The 19438-nt window shown below is 40.2% G+C and overlaps 1 protein-coding gene across 5 annotated transcripts; it reads right to left on the reverse strand.

Annotated features, from left to right (window-relative positions):
- Positions 1-459: 459 nt before the first annotated feature.
- GTSF1 (gametocyte specific factor 1) lies at positions 460-15673 on the reverse strand. 5 transcript variants are annotated; one of them, XM_049625664.1, is made up of 9 exons: positions 15513-15673; positions 13838-13882; positions 8105-8205; positions 6193-6319; positions 5671-5754; positions 5159-5276; positions 3715-3809; positions 2772-2804; positions 460-667 (listed from the first exon to the last, which is right to left on the reverse strand). In XM_049625664.1, the coding sequence occupies exons 2-8, from the start codon at positions 13851-13853 to the stop codon at positions 2788-2790; spliced, it is 558 nt and encodes a 185-aa protein (XP_049481621.1). In that variant the 5' UTR covers positions 13854-13882; positions 15513-15673; the 3' UTR covers positions 460-667; positions 2772-2787. The 5 variants fall into 5 exon arrangements, with proteins under 5 accessions (XP_049481621.1, XP_049481620.1, XP_049481617.1 ...); XM_049625663.1 differs by having other exon boundaries at positions 15472-15670; XM_049625660.1 differs by lacking the exon at positions 15513-15673 and adding an exon at positions 14454-14615.
- Positions 15674-19438: the final 3765 nt, after the last annotated feature.

A 19438-nucleotide genomic window follows, 5' to 3' on the forward strand; every position in this document is an offset into this window, starting at 1 on the left:
TATCTCTTCCCCACACATACATTGTTCCTCTCCATTCCAATCTTCACTCCTACATAATCTACACCTGGTTTGACACCGAGTACAATTTCCAGCTGGAATGTGGGAGAGATGAAAAGAAACCTACCCTAGGTTGGAAATATTCAGAGAGCAAGATGTTCTAAGATTTTAACCAAGAATGGGGTATTTTGCTATATAAATGCTATCAACATCTTGAGGACTCTGGATAAAAAGATGCACTGATCAAAAAAGGCCCATTCCTATAAATTCTAAAAAGAAGCTTGCTGATGTGTGTCAGAGAACATAAATACAGTTATTATTTTTTTTTTTTTCAACCCAAGTTTCTTGCCTGCTTTAGCTGGATCCTTTAAGATAACTTTAAATAATTATGTTTCATTAATGTGGAACAGGATGTGATTTCTGATCTTGGGGCTGCAGGTACTTAATGAAACTATCAAGCTATCTATGTTGATGCTTTATTTGAAGCAGTTCTTCTGAGTTTGAGAGTTCTTTCCTGCATCAAATGAATGAGACTCAAAGCAGGGAGGAAAAAAGAAAAAGGTACTTGTCAGTTTGAAAGTCACAGTTTATCTTTCTATAATTAGGAGAAAAAAAAAATGAAGAACCCATTGGTAGCAGGAAGAAGCAAGAGTCTTCTAGGGTCTGGCATCTGCAAGGAAATGAGAAAAAAAGAAGAGATCTTAGTTCCTGTCAGTGATAAAAACACCAACTACATCTGACAACAGGCCACACAACCTGATTAAAATCTCTTGGTCAGCTGGAAGAATCTGCTGTTGTTAATGGCAGAACACCAAGTACCTTCTGACCCTTAACTTTTCAGTTCCACTAAGCACACAGAAACTTGTTAATTGAATTAAAAACATTCTACACAGAGATCGATGTACACTCCTTGTGTCAACAGTTTCATGAGTGAGAAGAAAATCAGAATTGACTATCCATACAATTGACTCCTCGAGACAATTCTGGATTAATTTCAACTAACATATTGATCTTTTTCTCTTCTCACATACTCTATCTACTCATTAGTTCAGTAATATTTTTTGAGCTGTTTACAATGCACATTAGGGGAACAAAACTTAATATGATATCACCTGCTTCGACACTTACCTAGTAAAAAGATTTGTTTATAAAAACACAATGAGATAAAAGCATAGTAAATGCAAGGTGAACCGATCCTTTTTATGTATATGTATTAAAAAAAAATCTCCACCCATACTTAAGTTCCTTAAGGGATAAAGTCCTATCTTCTCTTTTTTTATCTTTCCAAAGAAGCTACAGCATTCTACAACAGACATTCAAAATATGATGCTTTATTTTTTATTAAGAGAAAAAGGTCTGTGGCTGTTTAAGGATTCTTACCTAAACTAGGATAATTTTTTTCCCTTGGTTCCTCAGAGGTTATATAGAAAAATACATTTTCAGCATGTAAGGGGTTTAACAGCAAAGAGTTAAGTTCCAAAGGAGAGGAACATCTAGTATTCAGCATTAGAGACAGGAGCTTCTCCTAGGCTTTCATCTTAGAGTAAGTTTTTTTTTTTTTTTTTGTAATCTCTACACCCAATGTGGGGCTCGAACTCGCAACTCCAAGATCAAGAGTTGCATGCTCTTCTGAGTCAGCCAGTCGCCCCTAGACCATTTTTATTAGGTAGCTATCCAGACGAGATGAGCACCAAGCATCTTGGGAGGCGTGTCAGAGAAGGCTTCAAAGTTCGTCATTCATCCAGGTCAGCGTGTGCTTTCCTGACACACCCCAGTGCTGCTGTAGCACTTTCTCTTCTGGGGCCAAATCTAATTTTCTGGTTTCCAGATGTATTTAACCATGTGACATCAGAACCTACCAAGAAAAATGGATAGTACCTAGAAGCAACTTGTAAATATTGTCCGTGGCTAAAGGGTGTTTGCTTTTAGAATCTCTTTTCTGCTTCTCACTAGAAGAAACATCAGTTTTGGTACAACATGAACCCTAACTCACAGGAGATCCACCTGCTTCACTGTCCAGAGGAAGCGAATGAACTGGAAGGCATCAGGCCAATTACTCATTAAGTAAATATTCACAGAGAGCCTACTATCTGCATGACAGTGGGGATATCATCTCCTCCCTAGACTAATAATATTCCTTTTGCCAGGAGCAAGACGGCCGGGCAACCTCAACCAAAATAGCATTTGAAGCATCAAATTTGGCTCTGCCATAGGTGTACAGGGTTACCTCAAGGAAAGGCTTTCTCTGTAAAAAGATTTTGCTCCCTTCATATAGATTTTGTGAGATTCTACTAAATCAGGTATTCAGATAAGATCGACAGTGCAAGACTCTTAGAGACCCCAAACTTTTAAGTGCTCATTAAAAGGAGTGAATTTTTTGATGAGTGTTAAACTGTACAGCAAAGGAAAAATTGCAGAGCAGTGAAGCACAGCTGTCTGATTAATCTCAAGCCCATTAAAAAGGCATGATAGATCTAGAATGCAACTTTGATAAAAAAAAAAAAAAAAAGAAGAAAAGAAAAAGGAAAAAGGCAATGTGTATTAACGTTAGGGAAAGCAACTTGGCATGTTAACAGAATTCTAATTTAACCAGTAAATGCCTATTCATTAGCGTGTAAAGCCATAATAGAAGCTATATACTTAAAAAACACAGGCACACACAAAGCTTTAATTTGGTACCATAATCTGAAAGAAAATTGGACCCAAATTGCTTTATGTCCAGTTAAATCTTGCTACCATCTGAAGAGACAGTGAAATAAAACTGAAACACTTACTTGATGAGATATTCAGTTACTGTGCATTTCCATCTATGGAGTAGAAATATTTCAAAATAAATACACCATGACAATTGAAACTCACTCCATTCCCTATTCTTACTAAACACAAATGACTTATTCCTGGGGTAGGCTGATTTACAATATAAAAGTAGAAGAATTCAAAATTAGTGATTGGGTTCTACTCAAACGAATGGGAAAAGAATAGTTCATTCATTACCTATCAAGCTTTCAGGCATATGATCTGGTGATCTCATTTTTTTTGGAAATGGAAGTATCCAAAGGGAAATGTTTTAAAGGGAATCTTTTAGCCACCTACAAAATTAGCTCAAACAGCAGCAGAGACTGAAATCAAGGGAATGTGCATTTGGGAGCAACATTAGGAAAGTACGTATTAAATAAAAATGACAGTATCTTGGGTGTGGGAATTTATCAGGGTGATATGATATGAATTCAGTACCTATTTACCCAGAACGGCCTCTGATGCCTAGGGAAGACATCGGAATACTATTCTTAATGCCAGTTCTTCTGACTTATTACTTTCATTTTCTCTCTTTCATTTCCTTTTAGGTCTCTGCAATCCATTTCGAATCCCAGTTTCCTATTGATATTATGTCTTGAATGTCAGGGATGACTTCCTCCTAGGCAAAATTAATAGCTTTTTTATTGGTCCCCAAATTTGCCCACGGTATTTGATGTCAGTGGTCACCCCAACTTGAGCACATTCTTTTGGTTTCTGCAATCCTGTACTTTCCTGTTATTAACCAGGGCCAGGGCTACGGTGAAGAAAGCGAAGTGCTCAGAATGCAAAATTCAAGGAGGCACTCACTCTCAGGGTCATGCGAGTGTAATGTGTTCACGCTGAACATGTTTTTGGCTAGTCAAGACCAACCATATTTACACAATGAAAAGAATAAAAGCATTTTGCCTTTATTTCACTTACTGTTTTTCCACGGCAGAACATACGGCAGAGACTTGGGAACACGCATGCCTGAAGCCAGGTTACTCTTATGTTCCATAACTATGTTGCTTGCAGGGCTGCAAAAAGAAAGACAAATTTGCCTATGCCCGCCTATCTGTATTCTCCAGGCAGGCACACACAAGACCATCAAAAATGTGTTTTTTGTAATTTGGGGGAAAACAGCAAACTACATTCTGAAATGTAAACACATTTCCATCAAAACATTCTTGCAATTAGAATGATTACTACTTCTCTGAAAAGCTCACTGTTCTGTAAAAGCATTAAGATGGGTCTGACCATTTTCATTTTCCAGAAATTGAGATAAACAGCAATGCCATCTACTGTTCAGTTGTGTGACAGGCTCATCAACTCACTCAACAAATATGAGAGATAAAATGCCAAGACAACCAAACCAAAGGCAACACATCTCATAGGACGGAGGGAAAATTAAAACTGTACTATTAAAATTCATCTTCACGTTCTTCTATTTTAGTGCACACACACAATAAGGTACACATGCAATTGTTAACTTATCTTAGGAGCTAAGAAATAAAAATTGATAAGCATTCTATTTGGGGAAAAATGAAATCTAGCATCTCATTCCTTCATTTTCTAATCCATAAATATTTTCATTTCTGAATATTTGCAATTTGGTCTTGTTTGAAGATGAAGTAGTAATGAGAAATCTTTTTTTTTAAAGTTTATTTGGGGGGGGAGAGAGGGAGGGAGGGGGGGGGGGGGAGAGAGGGAGAGAGGGAGAGAGAGAGGGAGAGAATATGAGAATGAATGAGTGAATATGCAGAAATGAGCAGGGGAGACAGAACCCCAAGCAGGCTCCACTCCCTGATCTCATGAACCATGAAATCACAACCACGACCTGAGCTGAAATGTAGAGTTGGGATGCTCAACAGACTGAACCACCCAGGCTCTCCAGTAATGAGAAATCTTATAGATTTAGATACAAATCAGTGGAAAGAAGAGATGCATTTTCTTCCCTACCCAAAGGTACTCTGGCTTACCCAGTTTCAAGTCACAAACTTTTAAGATTATTTTTCCTTAGACATTAGCTACCCAGAGTAAAACTGATCCATGTGGTGTAGCTGGAGAATTTTTTTCAAAGTGTTTAAATACTGTGAACCTAGCAAAAAAACCAAACAGACACAAGAATGTCTCGTACCACTGTCTCCCTTGCTAGGCTATAAGCTAGTATTTTTGTGTTCCCATAGTGATTAACACAAAGCATGTGACTTTTTTATGAACTGAGGAATAAAAAAGGAAAATAACTCGTCAAAACCACATCTAGACTACATTACCACCAAGTAACACCATTAAGGAACGAGATCAAATCAGGCTTTGGTGGCTTCCTTTGGTAACAGAGCACTTGGATTTTGGGAGGCAGTGCTGGGAACGAGACCATTTCATTTACCTGTTGTTGCCACAGTAGTTGGCTGTGCCCCAGACAAATGGGGTGCTGGTCTGTTCCCACAGATCTGCCAAAGAAAGCAAAACACAGTTTGTGGTGCTGTAGTTTATGCTAGTTGAATCTGTAAGGCGGGAAATAATACACCTAAGTTTAGAGAAGCAAGTAAAAATTGATCAAGTACCCTGCCTGACACAGTAGCAGGGATTTAATTGAAGGATATAAACACAGCAACATAAATAATAATAAACGTGCCCAGTAACAACCAAACACAGATGGTACAACACAATTTATGGAAAAAAACAGATGTAAAGAAGTGCTTCTTCCAATCAAGAGGGATAGGCTGTTCCACGTGTCTGCACAGTGATACAAATGTGCTCGTTCTGGGGCCCAATAAAAATAATAAGGCATTCTGCACAACATGGTGTGCTCATAAAAAAGGAAAATCTTCCTTCTGTCTAAAGCAAATGACTTGAGAATTTAGACACTGTGAAGAAAAAGACATAGAAACACTTCACCTTTATCCCAGTCTTCATCGCAAGGAGGGCACTGCCAGGTGCTCTCGGCCAGAGACTCTTGTCCAAGGTTCCTGGTTTGGTTGACTGCAAGATAATAAAGACTCTGCTGTAAGAAGGGGACATTGCCAATTATGTTAAAAGGGGTCAATGGCCTAAAAGGTTGCAGGGTAGCCTAACAGGTCTTTGTTTCCGAAAAATGGATGCTACAAAAGCTAAACAGAGAGGTCTTATCCCTTTGCTGACAGAAGAAAGAGAAGCAGAAACAAAGACATTTATCATATTTACGGCAATAAAATGATTCTTATTTTTAGATGAATTATTGGTAAAATGGATCAGGCTGTTCAGAAGGGAAAGCAGTCTGACAAACACAACCTGACAACCTGTTACTGATGAGATAAAAAACTCAAAGGCAGAAAGGTATTATTCTTCTGAAATGATGAAAGTCAAAAATCAAGGTGACAACATAGCACAATACATAGCTAGGGCTAACCTCTAGCACTGGAACATTTTAGCTAGTCTTACCAACATCCTGCTCAATACAACTTTTATCGTCACAGCTTGAGATATGGTGGCTGATTTCGGCCCGAGGAACCTGGTGGCGAGCATTGAAGGGACAAGTAGCCAATTTGTTTGCGACATCAGGATGATTCTGCAGAACACAAATTAAGGGGTCTGTCAAAATAAGGAGGTTTATTCTATAAACGACTCCACTAACATCTCTCAATAAACTTGTGGCTTAACTATGGGAGGCAAACTCATGGTAGAAAAGTGAGAGGGAATTATTTATCACTCACACAGACTGTACAGGTGACCTCAAGATCATCAAAACATAAGCTTCTTTGTTAGGATCACAGAGACTGACAACACAGATACTGGGTCAAAAGTGGCTTATACGGAAGGACATGGTGAATTTCGGATTGGGTATTTGAGCCATCTTTCTCAGGATCACAAGACTCTGGCAGCACAGCCTATAACGGTGGAGCTCTCTGGATGTCTTTGAAGGGTGATATTCAGGAAACAGTAACATGGAAACACGCTCTTGGTCTGCATTGCAGTAGCGCCCCTATTATTGCAATGCAATAGTGCTGGAAAATAGCTGTTGGAAGGGAGCCGCAGGAGCAGCAAAGCAATGGCTTTTCAGATTAACACAGGAACACTTATTTAAAGTAACGATCCCTGAAATGACGCTGTGAACAATTTGACCTTTATTTTGGTTATTGTACTGAGGAAAAGCCCAAATGAGGGTCTGTTCTGCTGACCAAGTTTCTTATTTTAAAAAACAAAACAACAAAGTATTTAACATCACCCAAATCCTGTAGCAAGTATATCAGCAGTTAAGAAATTCATTTATTATTAGAAGCAAAACACGTATCACAAATGATACTCAAAAATGTAAAAATAATGTGAAGGGGGAGGACACTAGAGAAAAACAGAGGATGAAGAAAATTGTGAGGAATTTGCAAGCATTCCAATGCAAAGATTTTTGCGGGGAAAGATTAAGAGCATCACAAGAAGAGAGTTAAAGACAGTGTCTTTTTATCGCTTGGCTTCCTTTCCCAACCTTTACCCTTGGGGCATGTTTGAGAGCCTAGGGAAGGAAGTCATTGTGGTATCTGCTGGTCCAGATTATCCAGGTTCAACTTTAAGGGATCCTTGCTCTAGAGATTCAAAAGGGGTGGAGAAATGATCACCAATGGCATTACAACCATGTCTCCAAGATTACAAGAGAAACACCCTTTAAAGGATGTTAATGCATACATGAATTGTATGCAGTTTGGATTAAATACCAAAAATGTCCAAGCAAAAATCCTTGCAGACCTTTGCCCTCTGTATCTGACATCTGTATTCTAAAAATCCTTTCTAAGTGCCTCAATTAGTATACCAGCATTAAAGTAGTTTACATCAGCTAAGACCAGAGAAAAAACTCAGATGACTTCTTCCCCCCGCCCCCCCAAACCCCAAAGACGCTTACTGTTTAAACTTGGAGAAATGATTATTTTTAGTAATCTTTTCTTAGGCTAACCTCTAGCTGTTCAACTTCTCTAACATTGCTAAACACACAAACAAAAAAATAAAAAATAAGTGTATTATGGCACTCAATCCTTATCAGGACAACGAACACATCAAATTTACAAGCCAAGAGGGATTTCTCGTTGCTAGCAAAATTAGTGTTTCCTCTGTTTTACAAAGAGTGAAAAGAGCATATAAAGGGTGTTTTCTCACTAGTTAAGGGGGAAAAAAATGAAAACGAGAAAAAATTTATGTACTCAAGAAATAAATTCCTTTCTATAAATGTTGGTAGTTAGAGTCCTAAAACAATTCCGGCATTAAGTTAAAACACTTTTGTTAAAATTATACGGTTATTTACAAAATCTGGCCTCTTAAAAGAACTCAGGAGGTCATTACAAGGCAAATAATGCAAACAATATCTTACCTTTCTGCACTTGATAAGATGATAAGGAAACCTGCAGGCCCTGATCTGGTGGTTTTTATCATAGGGGCATTGTAATAACTTTTCAGGGTCCAGGGAATCGACTAAAAGAGAGAAAGGTAGGATAAACATAAACCCAACCAGCCTTTGTACAACTCCAGTATTCCAGACACACTGGATTTTTCAACAGACTCTTTAACAATAGAACAAGACAGTCTAATGACAACTTGGCATTTTAAAAAAAGGGTGACTAAACATTTAAACACGAAAATGTAACTCCGAGAAGATAAAACTGTATTACCACCAAATCTTGGGAAGTCTAGCAAAACAAGCTATCATGGGATAGCTTGATAGGATATTGATAAGATAGGATCTTATTAGTTCATATTTGGTTGTACATAAATTTGTTTTACACGAAGAGTAACAATGAAAACAACAATAAAGTTAAATGAAATGACAGCCTCTTCTCCCTTCTAGATGTGCTAATTCAGGGTCATTCTTACCTCTAGCTAGCCAAACCAAAGCCTCCCAACCAGTATGCTAAAGGTCAGAATGGATGGTGTGCCAATATATTGATGGGGGATTCCTCTGCACGTGTGCCCTCTATCCCCCATCAGTCAGTTCTAGGGCAAATTGAGGGTAGTTAATACCCTTTGCCAGCATTCCTGCCTATTTACTAGTATGCCAGGTCGTGAAAATAGTTCATAACCACTGCTCTAGATCTAGATTTCTTTTTCGTTTGTTTTGACTACTGTTAAGTAGTTCCTGATATTGGTTGCTGCAGACACCTCTCAAATGAAAACAATACCTTTATCAGACAGGTGGTTTTACTTTTTTTTTTTTTTAATTTATCTTGAGAGAGAGAATATGCCTGTATGTGTGCTCACATGTGCGGGAGAAGAGAGAGAGGGAGAGAGAACCCCAAGCAGGCTTTGGGTTGTCAGTGAGGACCCAACGCAGTGTGAGATCATGACCTGAGCCAAAACCAAGGGTTGGACATTCAAACAACTGAGCCACCCAGGCGCCCTCGTGGTTTTACTTTTCATAGTTTGGAACACAGGTGAGGAAAAACCAGAATTCTCTAATCTAGTGATTATCAAGTTAGATAAAAAAAAAAGTAAGCTACAAAAACAGAACCTCCTAAGTTTAAGACAATTGCAGACATATGTGAAAGAAAGCCCCTAACCTAGATCATGCTATTTAAAACTACCCTTAGAAGACTATACTTTTGGGGTGCCTGGGTGGCACAGTTAACCATCTGACTTCAGCTCAGGTCATGATCTTGCGTTTCGTGATTCGAGCCCCATGTTGGGCTCTGTGCTGACAGCTGAGAGCCTGAGGCCTGCTTCGGATTCTGTGTCTCCCTCTCTCTTTACCCTTTGCCCGCTCGTGTGCGCGCGCGCGCACACACACACACCCTCTCTCTCTCAAAAAAAAACAAACATTTTTTTTTTTTTTTAAAAGAAGACTATACTTTCAGGAATTACCTCTATAGTTACGAAAGAAGTTTCTCTAAATGGATAATGCTACCTGTAGACTTCACATGATGCCCAAGCTGAGCCCCAAATTCTAACAAGCTTGGTTAAGAAAGGAAAATTAAATGGCTAAGCACATTCTGAGTATATTATGAGGACAAGAGGCAACCTAATAAAATGCTGTTGCCATCACTGAAGGCAATGATAAAAGTGAAATCATGTAAACAATTCACATTTGATAAGCAGCTTATAAACCAGGAGACTGCTCTGAAAATCAGAGGTCAGTGGGGAATTGAAACAGGCAGTTTCACTGGGAGAGTGGTAAACATGGAATAGACTGCTAGCCATGATCGTGATGCAAATGAGCCAGAAAGGTGACTTGAAGGACGGAAAGAATAGGAAGGAAAAGTATTAGAGGACGGGCAGGCTTGTTACGCCAACCGGGCTCATCCTGACCAGCAATCTTTTCATATTTCTGAAGCTTCAAGACACCCAGGGAGAGTTTACAGATAGAATTCTTATTAGTTTCTCTTCATTTAATCCATTCCATCATGAGCACATGTCGGGCCATGTCAGCAGCTGACTGACTGGACACACCTTATGACTCGTACACATTATACTACCCGTACAGTGCCATGCATCAGAGCTGATAATGATGGCTTCCTACCATTAACGCTTTACTTCCTGGCCTCTGGTAACTTAGGTCAGCTCTCAACTGGTTTCTAGATTTGAAAAATTTTATTTTACTTCTAAGTAAAAAAATTTTCATGGTGATAAACAGATACACAGCATAAAATTTGCCATCTTGGGGCGCCCGGGTGGCTCAGTCGGTTAAGCGTCCGACTTCAGCTCAGGTCACGATCTCACGGTCCGTGAGTTTGAGACCCGCATCGGGCTCTGGGCTGATGGCTCAGAGCCTGGAGCCTGCTTCTGATTCTGTGTCTCCCTCTCTCTCTGCCCCTCCCCTGTTCATGCTCTGTCTCTATCTCAAAAATAAATAAAAGTTAAAAAAAAAAATTTGCCATCTTAACCATTTGTAAGTCTATAGTCCGGTAGTGTTAGGTATATTCACATTGTTGTGCAACCAGTTTCCAGAATTTTTTTGCCTAGCAGAACTGAAACGCTATACCCATCAAGCAATCCAGAACCAAAATGCTATCCCCATCAAGCAACAATTCCCCATTCTCTCCTCTCCCCAATCCCTAGCAACCAGTAATCCTGCTTCTTGTTTATATGAGTTTGACTATTCTAAATACTTTATATAAGTAAAAGCATAGGGTAGTCTTGTTTAAAATTTTTTATTTTATTAAAAAAATTTTTTTTAAATGTTTTATTTTTGAGGGACAGAGCGTGAGGGGAAGACACAGAATCTGAAGCAGGGTCCAGGCTCTGAGCTGTCAGCACAGAGCCCTATGCGGGGCCCGAACCCATGAACAGGGAGATCATGACCTGAGCCGAAGTCAGACGTTTAACAGACTGAGCCATCCAGTCGCCCCTAGGGTAGTCTTTTTTTGACAGGCTTATTTCATTTGGCATAATGTCCTCAAGGTTCATCCATATAGTAGTATGTGACAGGATTTCCTGCACCTATTTTGCTATTTGTTTTTTTTTAAGTTTTTATTTACATTTTTAAATAATCTCTACCCCCAATGTGGGGCTTGAACTCACAACCCTGAGATCAAGAGTTGCATGCTCTTCCAACTGAGCCAGCTGGATGCTCTGACCCCCTGCCCCCTTTTTTTAAAACTTAATATATCCTGGAGCTCCTTCTATGTCAGTGCATACAAGGAATATTCAAACAAACAAACAAACCAAAAACAACCAAACCATAACAGGAATATTTTAGTGTTGCATAGGGATGTGCCATAGATTTTTAATCAGTTTTTATACGGATGGACATTTAGGTTGTTTCCAGTTTTTTGTTATTATATATAATGTTGTGACTAACAATCTGGTATACACTTCTTTGTGTATCGTATGAGCATTTCTCTTGGACAGATACCTAAGAGTGCGGCATTGAGATACAGGTGTATTTAAAGTCATAAATACCTGTAATAAATACTATCAAACTGCTCAGCAAAAACTCTGTCTGGCTTTTTGGGAATATAACTTAATTTGGAAAACAGAGTAGGCCCTGTAGATAAGCTGCCTCTAAAAGCACAGACTCAGATGTTCCTTACCCTTGGGTAGGGCCTGGAACCCACGTGAGAAAAAATGGGGGAAACTTCATAGAAATCAGGACTAGACCCAACAAAAGTATCAACAGCTAAGAGGTACAGCTCCCAAGCAGAAACTGGAAATCTTCTGGAATCTATCAAATTAATTTTTTTAAGTTTATTTATTTTTGAGAGAGAAAGAGCATGTGTGTGCACGCGTGAGTGTGCGTGCTCGCATGTAAGTGGGGAAGGGGCAGAGAGAGAGGGGGAGAGAGAGAATCTCAAGCAGGCTCTGTACCCTCAGCATCAGCGAAGGGCTTGATCCCAGGAACAATGAGGTCATGACCTGAGACAAACTAAGAGTCAGACATTTAACCAACTGAGCCACCCAGGGGCCCCACAATCTATCAGATTAAGGTTAAAATTTAAGGTTGAGAAGGTCAAGTATATTCTAAAGCAGAGCTTCTCAAACTTTAACATAATCCCTAGGCGTTAAATCACTTGGGGACTGTGTTAAAATGCAGATTCTGATTCAGTAGGTCTGGGATGGTGTCCTGACACTGTGCATTTCTAACACACTCCCAAGTGATATTTTTCTAAGCAAAATAGAAACATATGGCTGAAAAAAGTAAAGAATGAGAGACATAAAGGGGAGTTGTTGCTTTCTAATTTAATAGAGTAGTAAGCTTCCAAGAACAAATAAATATTTATCTGCCTATCTCACATGGAATTCCAGGCTTAAATTATAATATTTTAAGAAAAATTAAGGGAGTAGGGGAGGGAGCCCTACGGAAGACCAAAGAGAATCAGCTTTCTAGATCAGGGATTCTCAAAGTGTGGTCCTCTGATAAGCAGCCTCGCCTGAAATCATGTCAGAACTGCAAATTCTTGGGTCCCAGACCTTCTGAATGAGAAATTGTGGGATTGAGTCCAGCAATCTGAGTTTTAACAAGCTCCCTCGGTGATTCTGCTGCATGCTCAAAAGTCCGAAAACCTCTGATGTAGATATTTAATAAAGACCATTTCCATGTAGTTTCTATAGATCGGTAATAAAGATTCTACTGGACTCTTCCTTGAAGGTAAAATGGAACAAAAATATCCTTTCGTTGGAACTTACTCTAAAGACATTCTGAACGAGACAGCAAAGTAAGAAACAAAGCAGGCCCCGCTGACAAGTTTCATCCATTCATTGATGCAGAGGTTCTTTAAACTTGGTTAGGACCTAGAAACCATAGTGCCTTATGGTATCAAGTATGGCATGACACATGAAAAACATAGGACTCTGTCCCTTACTACGCGACCTTGGGAAAGTCAGTTAACCCAGGTTCTATTTTCTCGTAGGTAAAATCTGAACGTTAAATGAAATGATTTTTCAGGTTTCTTTTGTTTTTACGTTTGTATGATTCTAGGTGCTCACTCCCTTTTGACTTCTTGGGCCATCTAAGGTGCCTGGGTCACTTGAGAATTAAGAACTCTTCCTAGGATGTCTTTAAATCCTAAAAATTTAACGTACGTCAACATCATTATGTACACAATATTATTCCTCACAATAGAAAGAAAACAGGGGTTACTAGCCCCTTGTACTTAATAGGAGCAACTGAAGTCCTGAGAAATTAAAATGCTTCATTTAATAAAAATATAGTTTAACACAGCTGTCCCAACTGTAGCCTTTTCAAAGCTTGATAAATTTCAAGTGTCTTATTTCTTTTTTTTTTAATTTTTTTTTTTAACGTTTTTTTATTTATTTTTGAGACAGAGAGAGACAGAGCATGAATGGGGGAGGGGCAGAGAGAGAGGGAGACACAGAATCGGAAGCAGGCTCCAGGCTCTGAGCCGTCAGCCCAGAGCCCGACACGGGGCTCGAACTCACAGACTGTGAGATCGTGACCTGAGCCGAAGTCGGACGCCCAACCGACTGAGCCACCCAGGCGCCCCTCAAGTGTCTTATTTCAACTTTGGGTATTTCTCTACTACCTACCACATAGACATCTTCAGCAGTTTAGGGAGAAATGTGAATCCTTCCCAACACACTAAAAGTCTTGTCAGACATAAAACTATATGTAAAGAATTTAACTTATTTTCTAAAAGCAACAAGAAGTACATACTGTAAGTTTCTTCCATGTTGGAAATGAAGGAGCTGAATCCAAGTGCTGAGGGGGGAAAAAAAAAGCAGTGGTTCAGGTAACCAGAAATAAAAATGTACCAAAGGAAGTCCCAAAAAGGGGAGTCGAACTGGAATTGAAGCTACCCAAGTTCAATATAAGAAAGCCTGACTGTCCTGTTCCCCCAAATATTTACCCTCCTTTAAAGCATTCTTTACTACTTTGAAGTATTTTAACATGCTTGCCTAACACGCTCTTGGAATAAATTCTAGGGCTCACAGTTAAGAAAAACCAAATATGACTACTAATTTAAACTGTATTCAGGTGATAAGGCAGTCTACTTTAAGTACACATGTAATGGATCCAATAAGCCCAGAGCCATTCTAGCTTATTATTTCTGTGACTTTTCCTAAGCACGACTGCGAAGTGCCACACTTATTCCAGTGATGTTTCACCTCCCTTCCCCCCTGCCAATCTCCTATGCTAAAATGGATACACTTGGTTAAGTGCCTCCAGTTAGAACTCATTCCCTGTACCACTGAGGGAAAACTTTTGAATGTTAGGACTTAAGAACTGTTCATTTTATGGATAACACAGTAACAAAAGTACAACTCTCCACCAGAAATGCAAACGATTAAAGGATAGGAAATAGTTCTGTAGTTTGGATCCTCTTCTACTGAAGATCTCCCCCTATTTAGCATTGTGATTAAACAAACATCATTATGGGGAAGAACTAAATTTATATAAAGCCATTCTCATAGGAAACTCCTGAAAATTGGCTAGATTTACGGCTATTGTCTCTAGAGCAAGCTCTGCTTTGGCCCTTCATACAATTCTACACCCCCTCCCCCCATTCTATGACATAAGCAGCCTTGGAATCTATGATAGGAAATACAAGTGATCAGCTGGAACTCTAGTTTAGAAATTTGCTGTGGAGCCCATTTCTTAATGACAACTGTTAGTGAAAGTGTTGTAAAAAATATTTTTCATATCTGGATTAAGAAATCCCGATCTGCCTTTTGACAAGTTTTACTTATACGTACTTTACACTTTTTCAATAAAAACTAAGAGGTTTGGAAGGAAGAACCAAGTATTAGGTTCCTTGATTTTTAAGCCACCATAAACTTTGGGGGCAGAACGCCTAATTAGAGTAGACTAAGGGCCCTGGAACCCATAGCTTCATCATTCAGCCGTGTTCACTGAAGTATCTTCCGTAACGAACTGTTAACAGGCGATTCTTTACCTTTTCCCTAGTACTAGACCGCGGTGAAATGGGCAAATTACGTGAAGCAGTCAAGTTTGGGGGGCTGGATATAGTCTGAAGCAACCGGTTAAACTCTTAACAGAGATGGGGTCTCAGTAAAACTACCATTTTTCTTCCTTTAAACGAAACAATCAGAGTAGATTTAAGCAAGGAGACTAAACTCGAGAAGGGGGGGGGGGAAGGTGGTTAACTTAAAAAAATGGAGACAAAAGAGGTAGGCCCTCGGGGTGCGCAGTCACAACAACAGCGCCGGGAACCCACAGTCCCAAGGCTACGGGAGGAAAAAGGAAGATATTAGAGGGCGAAGGTGTCCCAGCACACTAAAGGGGAGGTGTTCGGCGGCCCCAAGCCAGACGGGCCTCGCCTTCCCTACCTGGTCGAGACACGCTCTTCCCACAGTGGCTTTCTCCTCACCTCCGCGCCCCAGCAACGCTCGTTTCCGGCCCCTGACGTTGGAGGGTGGGGCCCCCACTTCCTGTGACGCTGGCCTCTGCTCCGCGGGAGCGTGGGCTGCGTGGACCCTCCTTTCCCTCGCCGTGGGCCCCGCCTTGGCCCCTTCCTGCCCTTCAGGTTCCCCCGCCTCGCGCCATTCTCCTTTTTTAGCCCATCCTCCTGGGGGTCTCCGGAACGGTAGTGGCCTTGCGTGGGTGGAACCCGCCCTGCCTTCCTCGGGGTTTGTGGCGGCCATCTTAGGAAGGCGAATGTGCGCTCGAAGCGGGAATGAGACTCGTTAGGGCCGGCTGCTGGTGGGAAGGAAGCCTTGTTGGTGTCAGTTACCCAGGTAGAAGTGTAATTTGGATTTTGCGGGGCGGGAAGAGGGAAATCGTAAAGGAGACAAGCCTACAGAAGAGCCTAAACAAACAAAACACCAAGGACAGGAATGTAGTTGTTTTTGTTTAGCAAGCGTTGTAGAATCTTAAAATTCAGAAGTCAATAATAGTAGGTAAGAATGCTTGGGAGGGAGGATGACCTCGTTGGGTTAAAGGGAGTTTTAGAGTTGAGGGGAGAGCTCAGTGAAAAGAGTTGGAGAGGTGAAGGGAGCCAGAAAGCTTAACTTGATAATGGAAACCCAAACATAGATTTGTTCGCCCTGTTGTGGAAACTGTGATACACACACACACACACACACACACACACGCACACACGCGGTACTTGTCCCTGAAGTGCTTAGGAAAACAGGCCTAGAGTGGATGAAAGGCAAAATAGCAGTATAACAGATGTCAAAAATATGGTCAGGACTGGAAATTTACATTAGGAAGAAATCACTGAGGCCCAAAGTAAGCTGGGAAGGCTTTATGGAAAAAAAGGACTTGTGGTCTTTGAAGGTTAGACAGGAAAAAAGGAAGATGTTGACATCTGTTATGGTAGATCTGGTGATACTATTTTTCAAAACCAAGAAGTAAAAATACGATATGACAAAAATTTTTGTACTGTCCAAAGTATAGGAGGCAGTATGAGAGATCAGTCTGAGTACTGAAATATTGGGATTTTTGAAACATATCAATGACTAATAGAGCCTAAATGTGACTTAGGAGAACTTATCCTGATAGCATGAACTGAATGTGGCTTCAGTCAGGATCACAGATGGTACATTTTATTTTTCCGAGAATACTCTAAACATAATTTGTTACCTGTTGTTGTTTTTTTTTTTTTTTTTTTTTTTTTTTTTTTTTTTTAAGATTATCAGCTCTTGGACTTAGGAGTGTGCATCACAGTCTTTGGCTCATATTAAGACCCTAAAAAGAAATGTGTTGTTAGGTGCCCTGCCCAAGCCATTCTTGTAGGCTAGTGATTTTTAATCTTGTCTGTACATTCCAATCATCTGGGGAGCCCAAGTTCCCCTTCCAGATCAGTTAATCAGAAAGGGCTGGACATAGTTATTTTTAAAAAGCTACCCAGATGATTCTAATGTGCAGTCAAGGCTGGGAACCACTGACCTAGGCACTGTTTTGCATTTAGGAAAGCTATTCTTTCACCTGAGTGGCCTGGATAATTCCTGTGAAGGAGGAGCAAGCTGTTAAAGTGCTTCTTGAAAGATAATAGCTAAGAATGAAAGCTTCACTGCAAGCCTAGCACAAAGCATTTTAGAGAAAGCTGCTGTTTCGGCAAATCGGTTTCAGATTGTTAGGAATATCTTAAGGTAACCTTTCTGAAATTCTAAACCTCTTAATTTATCACATCATTCATGCAGATTGGTGGGGCCAATGTGATTTGAAGTGAAATGTGATTTTTCAGGCTTCAAATTGCAGTAAGCTGGTGAAATTGTTGACATTGTTACTGTGACCCATAAGTACTTTTCAGATACCTGCAGACTGAAATTTCTGAGGAAGACCTAGGGCTTGAGAGGACGGAAGGGGTGGGTGGGTTCCAAACCAGAATCCAAAGTCAGGCTTCACTGCGTTCAGTAATGCGTCAGGGTGACAGGATCCTCAGCTGAGAAAGCTGTCCCATTTAGCAGGAGTGAACAAGCCCACCAACTTGTAAACAAACTCCCCCCCCCAACTTTCAGTGGAGATTTTAAAATAAAAATGCGCCACACATCTATTCTTTCTATTCTTAAATGCTTTGTTCATTCATCTCCAACCTAGAAAGTTCCTGCTTTATCTAAGATCCCTGCTGAGTTGTCTTTCAGACTGGCTTTTCAGCCAGGTTGAATATATTTGAAAAGGGAAAAAAACAAACCAAGGCATTTGCACAGGGTTAGTCTAGGAGCTAGAAGCTAGCTAGGATTAATACCATAAACCGAATCTGATCCTGGCTGGTTCTCTCTGATGATAGGCTAGCATTTGTCCTTAAATTATAGATTATGTATATTAAATTTTTTAAAAAGTTTATTTTGAGAGAGAGAGCATGTGTGTGCGCTCATGCTTGGGATGGGAGGAGGGCAGAGAGAGAGGGAGAGAATCCCCAGCAGGCTTTGCACTGTGAGCGAGGAGCTGGACATGGAACTCCAACTCACGAACCGTGAGATCATGACCTGAGCCAAAATCAAGAGTCTGGTGCTTAACTGACTGAGCCACCCAGATGCCCCTATAGATTATATTTTTGAACTAATAATTATAAGGTAAAAACAAACACTCTGGACTAATGACTATAAAGACAGATCTGTACCCTAGTGATTAAAAAAACAAATCTTTGTTAGAAAATTAGTTTTCTCAGCTTTTAGGATGGAAGGAACTCCAGTAGTCCTTGAGATTCTTTGGGAGTTTCAGTGTTTGAGATAGCCCAATAAAACTGAAACTTTAGTCCACCGGAAGACTAAAATATTAAATTTCTTTGTTTCTGGCTTGAGTGCTATCAACAAAATCCTGATTCTCTTATCTAATTATAGATGCCGGTCAGTAGTTAAGTGCATAATTAAAAATAGGAAAATTATTGGGGCACCTGGGTGGCTCAGTTGGTTGAGCATCCAACTTCTGCTCAGGTCATGATCTTGCGGTTCGTGAGTTTGAGCCCCGTGTCGGGCTCTGTGCTGACAGCTCAGAGCCTGGAGCCTGCTTCGGACTCTGTGTCTCCCTCTCTCTCTGCTCCTCCTCTGCTCATGCTCTGTCTCTCTCTCTCCTTCAAAAATAAATTAAAAAAATAGGAAAACTATTCAATAAATACAGTTGCAAAATATTTCAAAATGAGAGAGCTAGGGGATCATAATAGATGTTCTTACTGATGAGGATAGATTGGGAAGTATTGCTGTAGAGGAGGGTGAAAAGTTGGGCCTGGTTACAATTTTTCAGGGAAAGTAGCACAGAGAAGTGCTGCCAGCAGGGAGCCAAAGAAAATAAATTTATGTTTAAAGAAGAGTCCCTAGTGGGAGTTTGGATTGAATAATAACCAATATTAAGCTCGAGAAACACAGGATAATAAAGGGTGAATAAAAATAGTGATTTTTAGAGGTCCCTGGGTGGCTCAGTTGGTTAAGCGTCTGACTTTGGCTCTGGTTATGATCTCACAGCTTGTAGGTTCAAGCCCCACATCAGGCTCTGTGCTGACAGTTCAGAACCCAGAGCCTGCTTCGAATTCTGTGTCTCCGTCTCTCTCTGCCCCTCCCCGGCTTGTACTCGGGCTCGTTCTCAAAAATAAACAAACATTAAAAAAAAAAAGAAGTAGTGATTTTTGAAAAATTTGTACTTTAATTCTGTGGCTTAATATATAAATGTCATATACCTATGTAATCCACATTGCCTATAACAGTTACCAGTGGGCTTGAGAAATCTGTTCTCTGTGTTTTCTGTGACTTCCAGCTAGTTCTTTTTCCAGGAGTCAGCAACAAATAGCTCCTCACCCTGTTTCTGATGCTGGCAGCTAAGATGTAAATTGTAAGTCAAAGTTTGCAAACCATTGTG

Source organism: Panthera uncia, chromosome B4, assembly GCF_023721935.1.
Source record: "Panthera uncia isolate 11264 chromosome B4, Puncia_PCG_1.0, whole genome shotgun sequence".
Classification (NCBI taxonomy): domain Eukaryota; kingdom Metazoa; phylum Chordata; class Mammalia; order Carnivora; family Felidae; genus Panthera; species Panthera uncia.